The sequence below is a fragment of the Anguilla rostrata genome, chromosome 5, assembly GCF_018555375.3.
Source record: "Anguilla rostrata isolate EN2019 chromosome 5, ASM1855537v3, whole genome shotgun sequence".
Taxonomy (NCBI): Eukaryota; Metazoa; Chordata; class Actinopteri; order Anguilliformes; family Anguillidae; genus Anguilla; species Anguilla rostrata.
This window is the reverse complement of record NC_057937.1, coordinates 29486958-29500025: the sequence shown is the minus strand read 5'-3', so window position 1 is coordinate 29500025 and position 13068 is coordinate 29486958. Positions and strand designations below refer to the sequence as shown.

The 13068-nt window shown below is 39.4% G+C and overlaps 1 protein-coding gene across 2 annotated transcripts in view; it reads right to left on the bottom strand.

The window, feature by feature from the left end:
- bbox1 (butyrobetaine (gamma), 2-oxoglutarate dioxygenase (gamma-butyrobetaine hydroxylase) 1) overlaps positions 1–13068 on the bottom strand; it is a 64258-nt gene that overhangs the window by 8191 nt on the left and 42999 nt on the right. For both annotated transcript variants that reach the window (XM_064335727.1, XM_064335726.1), the window contains exons 4-6: positions 12794–12992; positions 4391–4496; positions 2738–2934 (exon numbers count right to left, since the gene is read on the bottom strand). In XM_064335727.1, coding sequence (XP_064191797.1) covers positions 2738–2934; positions 4391–4496; positions 12794–12992 — 502 coding nt within the window. The remainder of the gene's footprint in view (positions 1–2737; positions 2935–4390; positions 4497–12793; positions 12993–13068) is intronic.

Below are 13068 nucleotides of genomic sequence, written 5' to 3'. Positions count from 1 at the left end.
ATTAGGCCACCTGGGGTTTTAAAAAACTTAAGGTAGATAAGATTTTACTAAATATAATAAGGTGTTCAACTGGGTTGAGATTTGGGGACTGCGAAGGTCATAGCATATGATTCAAGGGTCACTTTCATAACCCATTCAGTGACCCTTCATGCCCTGTGAATGGGGGCATTGCCATCCTGAGAGACCACTCCAATCAAGACAGAAATGTTTCATCATAGGATAAAGATGATCACTCAGAATAATTTTGTATTGATTTGCAGTGACCCTTCCCTCTAAGGGGACAAGTGGATACAAAGCCAGGAAAATGCCCCCCACAGCATAACAGAGCCACCGGACCCCCTCATTGTAGGGGTCAAGCATTCAGGCCTGTACTGTTCTCTTTGTGTATGCCACACATGTACTCGCCCACTTGTCGAGAATATGGTGATTGATGACTCATCTTACCATATCACTTTTTTCCACATCTCTGTCGAGCAGTGCCTATATTTTTTGCACCACTGAACCCTCAAGAGTTGCTCTTCTGTTTTACATATCGCACTAATGCACGAGCATCATGGTCATCAAATATGCGCTTTCAACCACAATTTTTGATGAACCCCTGACCAACTAGGCGTAGACAAGAGGGTATTGCATAGCTCTGCAAAATGCTGTGGTAGCCCTTTTGGTTCAGGGTGCCAGTCACTCTGTGAAAGTCGCCAACTCTGAATCCAGCAAAAGAGCCCCAGACCATCACGCTTCCTCCTCCATGTTTGACAGTTGGTGTCACACACTGAGGAACCATACTTTCACCTACTCGACGGCCTACAAAACCCTGCGTGATGAACCGAAGATTTTATTCATCAGTCCATAAGACCTTCTTCCAGTCTTTAGTAGTCCACTGCCAGTGCTTCATGGCCCAGGCAAGCCTCCTTTTCTTATTTTGCCATTTTAGCAATGGCTTACACACTGCCACTTGACCTGTCAATCCTGCAGCTCGAAGTCTTCTCTTCACAGTTGAAACTGAGACTTGCTTATTTCAACCACTGTTAAGCTGTGCTTGAAGCTGTTGTCCTGTGAGTCGCCTATCACGCAAGCTGTTGACTCTCAGAAACTTGTCTTCTGATTCTGTTGTGACTTTGGGTCTGCCAGACCTCTTCCTGTCAGTTTCCTCCAGTTTCCAAATGCCTTTTGATGGTGTAGGAAACCATACTCACTGACACCTTGGCTTTCTTTGCAATTTCTCTAAAGGAAAGACCTACACTTTTAAGGGCTATAATGGCCTGTCTTCCTTTGTTAATTGTCTTTTTCTCGCCATTATAATAGCAATATACAGCACCATAATTCATTGGACAGTGATACTTTTTTTGTTATTTTGGTTCTGTACTCTAGCACTTTGAGTTTGAAAGGATACAATGACAATGAGGTTGAAGTGCAGACTGTCATCTTTAATTTGAGGGTATTTTCATACATATCAGATTTTAAGGTACAACAAGTATTTGTTGAATTGGCTTCACAGATGTGTTTCGTTAGGCAGGTGTATTCATTTGTGTCGTTAGTGAATGCAGAAGAGAGCTGTTGATGTCTAGTTTTGATTCTAGACTTTGCAATTGCCTTTGAAGATTGTTGTTGGGGTGTGACAACATGAGGAAGACAGCAGTGTTGATGCAAATTAAGCTGACCGTCATAAAGCTCAGAAATGAAAATTAATCAGCCTGTTCCAACACTGATTTTATACAGACAGAGGGTTTGTAAGTAGTCAACAAAAGTTGGGATACCTGTTGTAATTGTTTGCATAAACTTAGGCTTAATTTACTTCCGTTGCTGCAGAAAAGCTGTAAGTTGTTAACCCATTACTTGCTCCCTGAAAAAGGCCTCCTTTATAAGGCCTCTGAAATTTACATAATTTTCAGTTTTTGGTAACCTAAACTTTTTTTAAAAACCTCTGGCAGTCTACCGCTTACCTTTGTACCATTTCAGGTCATTCACTGGGCTTGAACTGCTCAAATTTAAATAAAACTGGAAAAACGGTTGTGTTCTCAAACTTTTGACCGGTAGTGTATATATATATATATATATATACATTCACCGGTCACTTCATTAGGTGACAGGAGTGGCACCCGGTGTGGTCTTCTGCTGCTGTTGCCCATCTGCTTCAAGGTTTGACGTGGTATGCGTTCAGAGATGTTCTTCTGCACACCTTGGTTGTAACGAGTGGTTATTTGAGTTACTGTTGCTTTTCTATCAGCTCGAACCAGTCTGGCCATTCTCCTCTGACCTCTGCCATCAACAAGGCATTTTCGCCCAGAGAACTGCCGCTCACTGGATATTTTCTCTTTTTCGGACAATTCTCTGTAAACCCTAGAGATGGTTGTGCGTGAAAATCCCACTAGATCAGCAGTTTCTGAAATACTCAAACCAGCCCATCTGGCACCAACAACCATGCCACGTTCAAAGTCACTTAACTCACCTTTTTTCCCCTTTCTGATGCTTGGTTTGAACTTCAGCAGATCGTCTTGACCATGTCTACATGCCTAAATGCATTGAGTTGCTGCCACGTGATTGGCTGATTAGATATTTGCGTTAACAGGTGCAATTTACAGTTGAATAGGTGTACCTAATGAAGTGGCCGGTGAGTGTATATGTGTGTGCCTGGAAAAGTGAGGACTCAGTAAAATATGATTACTTTCTGTACCCATGAGGTCTAACAGTCATTGCCCTTGCATAATGTTCAGATTAAAGATTGAAGTGCTTTACTTACTCAATGATATGGTTCTTGGATTGCACAGCGAAGTCACAGTAGTCAGCTCCACTATCGGTGAAGTCGACCAGGAGTGTGGAGAGGGTGTGGAAAGCCTCTGGATTCTCCCAGTGCAACTGATTGGCCACATGGAAGCCATCCACCACCTCACTCTCACCACCCTGGTGCGCTTGGGTGAGGCAGTGCAGGAACTGGACCTAGGGGGCGGAAATTACCAACAAGCTAAAAGCAGGAATAATAAATAATAATAACAATAAGGACAATACAATGAATGGTAGGTTACAAATATAAATACACAAAAGAACAGGAGGCACACTTAACCAATGAATAATATTAAAATAATAATATGAAAAAGTTTGTAATAGCCCATGTGTAACTTAATGAAATAATGAAGAAAGGGAGGCAGGGAAGGAAGAGTAAGGTGAGAAGGGGAGGGTTTCCACCAGCTGACAAATTTCAGGGTGGCAAATTCAAATCAAACAGGTCTGAGGGTGTGAGTATATTAGACCGAACACCGCTATAATGCAAATACACCAGAGGCTGGACAGTGATTATAATTTAAAAGGAAAATTGCAAAGTTGGGAAAGGTGGCGCTACAGCAAGGTAGACCGAAAACCAGAAGGCAAATCAGAAAACCATACCCAGACCATAAAGAAAGAAAAATAAAAATGCACAGAAAGAAAGCTAATTAAAAGAAGATAAGAATCAATGCACGGAAGGCCTAAAAAGTGGAAAACGCAGAAAAATCCAAAAAAGGTCACTAAAAATTGGCTTAAAGAAAAACCCACAGCAACTTGCGTGAGTTACATTTATATTTATTTAGTTGGTGGATCTGTTCTATGATTCTATTCGTTTTAAGAATTGCTACCCCTTGGAAGTTGGGGTGACTTGGATTGTAATGCTACAGATGTCTGGAAGAAAATGATTAGGATCAAGAGTTACCAAATTATGATTATTTTCACAGATCTAAATTCATCTTGACCTACTGAACAAGTGATTACCAATAACGGTTACTCCCAGTTAAAGGTAGCTGAACTATCAGAAATGGCCTAGGCCTACAGTTTGAAAATGCACATGAATATACTAAAAACACACATATCATGGTCTTATGACGGTATTGTTTGGCAACAATAATAACCATGGTAAAAACATATCTAAAAGTCACATTATTTCGCTTCCTAAAAACCTCGCTTTTGGCTACCTCATTGTGCTCAATGAGAGGCTGTTGTTACCTGTACAGTGCAAATGATGGCCATGTTGCTTTGTGGTAGCTAAAAGAATGAAAATAGCTAAAACTGAAAGAAATTTCAGATTTTCTGATCTGGTTTTCTACTAAGGTGGAGATGTATTACTCTAAGAGGGATAGAGAAGTGAAATAAAATAGTTAAAGACAGGAATAGGATAGTCTAGAAGTGTAGAATGGTATAGCACTACTGCATTAATGGTTTGTATGAAAGCCATATAATGAAAGTCACTCTGGATAAGAGCAGCAAAAAAAGAAAAAAAAGGCACATATCATGTAGTCTGTATGTGTGTGGGCCACAGAAAATGTGTGTTTGTGAGAGTAAGTGAGTGTGTGCGTCGGTGTGTGTGTGTGCATGTGCTTGTGCATGCATGTGCTTGTGTGTATGAGTGTAGTGGAGTGAGACTCACCCCTGGTGGGTGGTGCAGAGCAGGGTAGTCTGTATGCAGAGACAGGTTCCCAGAGGTGTAGGCCACATTATTCGCCCCCAGCTTGTCCTGGACTTGCCATGTGTGCCTGAACAACAGAAGAACATGAAAAATATGGGGTGCCGTTCGTAAAATATTGCATGCAAAGAGCTACCAGGTCAATGCTGGCTAGCTAGTCAAGGAAGCGAGTTACTACTACTAGGGCTCAGTCCAATTGCTTATTTTATCTGTCCTAGTCTTCTTAGTCCTTGCCTGACCCTGAAATCGATTGAGGTCAGCCATCTTTAAAGACATTCCAATCTGTAAAATGTCCCTTGAAAGAGTTAGGAGGCTCCCAAATGATGCTTGAGCAAAGAAACACAAGTTCATCCTTTGTGGAAGTATTTATTTCAGAACACGTGACATATAAATGATTGACCTGTAGACCCACCTTTCCCCATCTGCCACGTCTGTAATTGACTAATTTAAACGTCTATTTTGTTTAAATTAGGGAGATATCCGTTTAATATTTTGTGACTGGCCACTGTCTGTTTTATTTATAATAGGCCAAAATGCAAGAGAATAGGCCTTAGTCTATGAATTTGATTTGCTAAGCAAACAATATGAATATCATGTGGTTCTATTGAACCCACTGCATTGTCTAATGTTTCCCACCTGTTTGTAGTCCTGAAAGGTAAAATAATGAAATGTTCTGCGTCATGAACTTCAAGTAATCATTGACTTCATCACTATATTTTAAATTATATGGCTTAGCCTCGCACCACCATGCAACTCGGAATGTTGGAAAAACATGGCTTCTGTCTTGGCTTATTACAATGACAGATTACTTTGATACATTTAGTTTGTTTATTCAATTAATCATTTGTAAACATCAATTTCATGAGGCTGTACTTGCAGCAGACAGATTACAGGCAATACACCTCAGATAGCAAAGTTAAAGATGTTCATATCATGTGCATTAATAAGATGAATGTCATTATTTTGCCTTAGAAATGACGAAATACACAAAAGCTATCAGGGTCAGAAACCAAAGGTTTATGCATATGTTTCTAATGTACACTGCACCATGCAATTTAAAATGGGAATTGTTAAGAATTTGATCTAAATAAGCCTGTTTTTTGAACACTGAATCATTAGTCGATGGAGCAACCAATCTAATAATTCAGCAACTCTCGAAATGGTCAGGTTCAATCCATTCCAATCCAAGGTGAACTGATTTTCTGAAAATGGCATTTAACACCATACACAGGATCAGATAAAACAGCCGAAAAGTTGCCTGCATGCACTTTACATATTCTGGTGAGCATTTTAGTATGCTTTTTGAACAACAGAGGGAGCAGGGCAGTTGTCTGTGCGGTTAACTGACTTGGCATGCTTTCCCACACAGTGCTGAAACAAAAACCAGAAACCCTTGTGATCCTGTGGGACTTGAGCAAAGTGCGGCTGACTGTTTTACCCCATAAAGTGTCAAAGGAAAGCACATGGAAAGTTGAGGTAGCTGGAAGGTCCACTGTCCCAGGGGATGTACAAACTGTCAGAAATACAGAACAATACACCGCTGTCAGAAAGCATCCGTATTTGTTGCCCACTGTATCTGGGTTTCTCATGTCACTTGACATTTTGCAATCCAATGTTAAGTTACATAAACCTTTTAAGTTACCCAAAAATGTATGCATGTCCAGGATACATGTAATGTGGTTTCCCTAGGAGAAGATGTCCAAAAAGCTGAGGATGACCCAAACCATCTCTGTTACAATATAAAGAAGACAGGGAAATTGCCACTTAAAACAAACCCAAAAGCTCTCAATAGGGGGATAGGGAGGTCACTTTACAAGGCTAACTGTGAGAATGTACTGGTGAGGTTGACTATCCACATCATTCAGTCTCACGCTTCAGGGTCTCGATCTCATTTAAAAAGCTATAACTACTCTGTTGACATCAGTAAATGTTTTAAATAAGAACAATGGGATGATATAATTCTGTTATGGATAGCGGGTTCAAACACTTGAATCAGTTAGTTACTGTCTCCCAGGATCTTTTGGCTTAGCAGGCTGTGCACTTCTATCCAGGACTTGCACATTACGTGACCACTTGCCTAACGGAGCACACATTTTGGAAAAGTGCTTTATGCAGCAGTGTCTGGAGCACTGTAAGATTTTTCATCACGTACGACATCAAAGGGTAAATGGGATAACAACAGAGCCACAGTCACTGAGGCTATAAAGACATCTCATTTTAATGCCCTCATGCTTAAAAATTGACGATAAGACAGGCCATCAAACACAAATCACAGGGAAATGAGGATGTTTTAAACAGAAAACAGTATAAGGCCAAAAAGTTAGTGAGAAAAGGTTTGAGAGCCTCGATGTTTGCAGAAACACAGCATTTCAAAATGACCAGTTAAAACAAGGTGTTTTGAGTGGATGATTGTGATATATCGTAAATAAAAATGCAAACATTTACCTAATTTACATTCAATTTTGCTACAGTATGACTCATGCTTCAACACCACATAAACTATTATTTTAGATGATGGATACAATATCTCTTTTATCCAATTAGATAAATGTTAAAAATTAATCACTGCGTTTTGCTACATTAGATATATTACGCATTTCTGCACCAAACAATTTTTTAACAACGTCAGTGTGCTTCCAATATCAGTTCAGCGATAGATGCCTTTTGTTCCAGAACCTGTATTGACTACATAAAGTATTGGCTCTCGTATATTTTTCCATCCACAGTAATTCCTCTGCAGCCACCCCATTGTCGCTCCATAGTCTCTGTTGAAGTAAGTCAGTCAGTGCTTCCCCTCTGGCTGCAGGATAGCCCACATACACTTTAAGTCATGCTCTAATCTGGAAAGAATGCGCTCAGCCAGCCAATGGCATTCTCTTCCAGCTCTCCACTCTTTCACTTCCTCACATGCTCGCTTATCATCAGACCGTGCAAATGCAAGGCTGATAAAAGGAAGTTGTGAACGTCAATTAGGGCCGTTGTGTTTGGAAAGGTCCTTCGTAACTGCCCTTTTTATCTAAGGACCTCTTATCGTGAGCGTGCCACCTGGCGCAGACTCAAGTCACTCACTGGAAGGAGATGTCACGATTGTGTTCTAACTTATTTTAAAAATAACTCCTCATATTTCAGGTTGTCTCAAGAGGCTCATTTGAGCAATTGGTACATCTGCAAAATCCATAGACCTGCTTTCCAACAAAGTATGTTGCAGAGGAATGCGTGAGTATGTTCTACGGCTCAAGATTTATCTATTATTCGGGTGCAATCGTGAGCCTTTTTTCATCTCTGTTCCAACCTTCACATCTGGTCTCTGTCAGCCGAGCTGTGCTCCGTCATGCTTGTTGGGGACGTTTCCCTGGAGCCAGCCTGGGCTCCCTCATGCACTCCTGAGCTTGAGGGAGGAATCTCTCCCTGGATCCATAAATACACCATCCCTCCAGCAATGTGGAGAAGTACCTCTGGCCATGGGAATACAATTACCACAATGGCAAAAATCATTAAAAATTCATTTGGAGGAACAGGACAGCCAATTTGGAATGCAGACTGTATCTAAATCGATTCAAATTCACATGCAATTCATCTACAATAGCAGCTACTGTAATTCCACAATATCACAGCTATCCCAAGTGTGTACAAACAATAAAGCTGCCATAATGAATAGGATTTTATGCAATGCCGTTTTTATCCGATTCCTGAGGGTTCAAAGCGGTCCCCTATTCTCCTGTCCACTCAGTCAAGATGCTTTAGTGGACTCAATGGATTATAACCGGAATGTGACCTTGGTAATGGTAATAAAGCTCCAGTTGTTCCCAAAACTCCCACTTTTCATTCTCCCTTCACATTCCTTGATGCAAATTTGCAAACTAGTCCTCTGCAGGTTGAGGCCCTCTGGCACAAAGAAAACAGGTGATAGGTTACAGTCCTCTACAGGACAAACATTTTGTATACTAAAGGTGTCCCTCATGGATTGGTACTGGAACCAGCTCTTTTCACAATTTATTTAAACAATAGGCTTATTCTATTCTTTATTGCCGTGCCTCCTCACTAGCTCGAGCCATACAAGACCTGCAATCTGATTTTAATTCTATTCAGACTGCTTTTAATGAACGTCATCTGGTCTTCAATGTATCAAACTAAATTAAAAAGTAGTTTGCTAGGTCCAATACTCCAAATGCAGAGGAGATGCAAATTGGCGTATTACATAGTAATACATAAACTGAACGAGTGTCATATGTATTTAGGTTTCTGGTTGGATGGCACTGTTTGAAAACCCACAATAACAATTTGATTAAGAAACTGGGCTTCTACTTTAGAAATAAATTTTGTGTAGTTTGAAGCCAAGAGAAGGTTGGTTTTATCTACACTTTTACCCATTATTGGTTATGGTGGCATAATGTACATGCATGTTCCTTACACTTCTTTACAGGCCTTTGACAAGAGTGCATCACAGCGCATTGCATTTCAACACAAATGCCAAATCGCTAAACCATCACTGTACTCTATGAATGGTTTAACTTTACTTAATTTATTTAGGCCCATTCACTCCCATCTCTTTTATTCATCAAGCCAACTATCTACTAAATTTGAGTACCTATGAGCTTTGTCCCAGGTATTTGTTGCTTTTTAAGATTCCTTGATTTGGGAAGTAGGCTCTTAATTACTATGCACAGAAAAGTGGGAATAACCGCCAGAATCAACTTGACCTGTCAATCTTAATACCCTCTTAATACTCTCTGGTTTTACATGTTTAATTCTTAACATTACATTACATTACATTCATTTAGCAGACGCTTTTATCCAAAGCGACGTACAAAAAAGTGCATTAACACAATAACTACACAGTAACTGAGGAGTGCACTTGCTTTTAATTTTGTTTAACCACTGCATATCTTTACAACCTGTCTTATCGCCTGTGTATCTGCCTTGTCCTTGTGATATTGTTTTGTGTAGTGTGTCAGGTCGCCCTTGAAAATGAGATCTCATTGGGGCTTTCCTGGTAAAATAAAGGATACATAAATAAAATAAATATAGGATGGATGCATAACATTACATAACTGTCTTGAAATGGCTGTAACTTTGAGAAGATCTAGGTTTGCACCAACTCAGCTGTTTGTCAGGTGGCCTCTACTTTCAAAACCCTTCAAAACAGTTAAGTGTCCATGTGGACCCAGGCTACATCTGCTTTTGCTTTACATTCCGCAATGTCCTCTTTCACATCGGTCAATCCACAAAAGCAACTGAAGTTCAATACATGAATTGAAAAATGAATATATTTTGTGAGGATTTTTCAATTTATAGAAAATTTAATTGCAATTCATTTTGTGAATTGCCTGAACAGAAAACTGAATGGACTCTAACCCAGGCTGTCACTCGATCTCACCAGACAGCATTACTTACTGGATGGCAATTTTATCAACCATGCACTCAACTACCTACAGTGATTGCCTATCCTGGTGGTGCCCAATCATGTGCCATGGAGGGCTGAGAGTTTGTAGGTTTTCATTTCAACCAATCGCTACACCTGCTGATTTTAGTCACCTTCAACCAGAGGAGGGAACTAATTAGTGAAATCAGCAGGAAGTGATTGGTAGGAATGAAAAACTGCATACTCTCAGCCCTCCATGGCACTTTATTGAGCACCACTGGCCTATCCATTATTGTCTTGCTTCTGGACCAACACAGGGTGGACGTCACTCCTTACATATTCTATATCACATCTGTAATAATGTGAGGAAGACAGTAGGTGTGGTAGGTGTGGCTTGCAAGCTATGCAGGCTGTAACTATGAATGTCAGTTTGTAAGTTCGCCATTTTTCTGATTATTGTATTTTACCAATTGCAGCTATAGCAAATGTATTCCACGTTACAATCGGTGATTCTTTCTCATTAGTTCATCCTTGGCAGAAAACTACAGAAGACATATAACTACCTCCAAAGAATCAACATGTTGGGGAGCATTTTGGATGTACTTTCACTCAATATTGTCAGTTTGTGCACTCATAAATACTAAATGATGTCATCAGATGTCTTGCTGTTTCTCCCAATGTTTTATCTTCAATGGAACATCAGTCTCTGTTGATGGGGAAATGCAATGTTGATCTGATGGACAAATGACCAAGTCAAGGGTATAACTCTAGGCCTGCAAATGGGCACCCGTGTTTCACCACTGTGAAACCCAAAAAAGTCAATAAAGTTAAAACCTCATAATATAAGCAAGAAAGTGATACTTTCTACTTCAGATGTAATACGAGATTCAAGTGCAGTTTAGCTGGCTTGCTGTCAATGCACTACCACAGTCAGTACAACTACAAACAACATCTGTATTTCACATTAGCGATTACGCAATGCAGATTGTTCTTTTGTTTAATCATTATTTTGCGGCTCGTACAAATGGCATGTCACTATTTTCAAATAAACAGTCTTGCAATGTCTAGCACGGAAAATTCTACCACAGACATAAACGACCACCTTTTCTTTTTTCTACATTTTTTATGGGAGTAAAACAACAGAAAGCACAGTCAAGGCAGGGTAGAGAAGAACTATACACTAAGGGTTGTGAAAAAGAATTATGATAAAAAAAACAGCTCAGGGAAAGGTGTAAGGGAACGTAAGTGGAACGTAGGGTTGAGAAAAAAAATTAAATTGACGAGCAGATAATGTAGGCCTAAATGGAACTAATGTCAAAGTTCCATTTATCAGTGAAGGAACACAGCATTTTGCAATGGGAACAATATTAAATTGTTAAAGTTGCAGTGTTTTGTCCAGTTATGACTCACATAAATTTTCTAGGGTTTTCAACAGGAGGCCTGTAGACCCCTGGGGGTCTTTGAAGGTACTGTCTATACTTGATATGCAATGATTGTATATAGATTCAGGACATGACAAATGCACAACCTGTGAATCATTGAAAGGATGTTATATTGTAGCACTGAGCAGTTATGTCCCCATTTCAATATTGTTATAATTTTTTAAAATAATCCCTATATCCAAATTAAATAGAAATTTTTGAAATAGCTTTTAACAAACACAAAACGATAAGCTTGAATTAATTAAAAATTCTTGTTATTATTCAAACAGTATATACTGTATCTTTCATAACAACATTAAAAACAATATTCAAGCGATGGCTCAGACCTTGAAAAAAGGGAAATGATAAATAAAATGTTATGTCCTAATGTTCCATAAAAGATAAAGGGTTCTAAGCCACAAAGTTTTCATAAAGTTCTCTCTCATTTGGAGAGTGTACTGTTCCATAAAATATCTAAGACAAGAAGTTTATATGTTCTCTCTTAGTTGGGAAGTCTTCTGACTGCTCACTCCAGCACAACTTACTGACTGTTAATGTTATGGTAAATTGCTGAAAGTATAACTACATAAACAATAATGATTTATTAGCCTTAATTTCTTTGAATTCATTTAGTGTGAAGTAACATAAAAACTAATGTCAATGCTAGCACATAGCCAAATGTAGTTATAATTTTTGCTTTTGAGGCCATTTGTTACAGGCTCCTATTGCTTTTATACAATACTGGCACTGACATTTGAGCTAGTTTTCAGGTTGCTGCTTCAGTTAGCTTTAGCGCAATATTTTTAGCAACCTATCCAGCTTATGCTATTTATTAGTTAACCCTCCTGTTATGTTGCGGGTCAAATTGACCCTTTTTAAAGTTTGAAAATCTAGGAAAAATACTTAAAATTATTTTTTCAGTATGAAACTTCTTCTACTGGCCTTAATTAGTGTAATCAACATTTTAAATGAAAATGGTTCATTTCATGTATTTGCAAACCCCCCCTGTATGGGGATTGACCCGGGAACATTTTTGCTGTACCTAAAAAATGAACAGAACAGGAGGGTTAATAAATTACTAAAATTCGACTGGAGCAACATCTCATCATAGCACCAACAACTGTGAGTTGACATACTATACATCCAGTATCATAATACTGGTAGTTAACTCACATTCCAGCTAATGGCCTCCGTCTCATTTCTCTTTTCTCAGGACATTCATCAGCACCCCCAGGAGCTGTGTGTGTGTGTGTGTTTGCTTGAAGATAAGCAGCATCAACCTACAGTGCCCTTTCTCGGTGTTGGCTGGGAGTTGGAGTGCGGCAGTGCATGTTTTTCAGTATATATTGACTGTATTTCTGGCAGAAACTGTACAGTTAAACAATTCAATTATCTCAATTGTCAAACATCCTACATAAAACAGAAGATACAGACAATCCATTCAAATTTCTAAGCACCAATAATGAATCATCTGCTGAACTGGTATATAGCAGAGAACACACTAAAGATATTAGAACACATGAAAGATATTAGACAGATATTTCAACTTTCCAACGGAACAGATAAGAAAGAAATAGAACTCACCCATAGAATGTCAGTCTCAGGTAGCCGATCCTCTGGCTCAATCTGGCTACCTGCCCCTGCTTCAACTGCGCCCCCTTCAGGAGAACGATGCCCACTTTTCGCAGTTCCATCAGCCAGTCCAGGGCAGCTTTGTCATCATGAAGCACCTCCTCAAAGCTGGCAGTGGGGATCTGAAGATCCGAGCCCCAGTAAACACGATCTAAAATGTAGAAAGGAAGAAAAAGAAGTAGACACATCAGCATTAACTGATTTTCTACACCAGGCAAAGACTACAC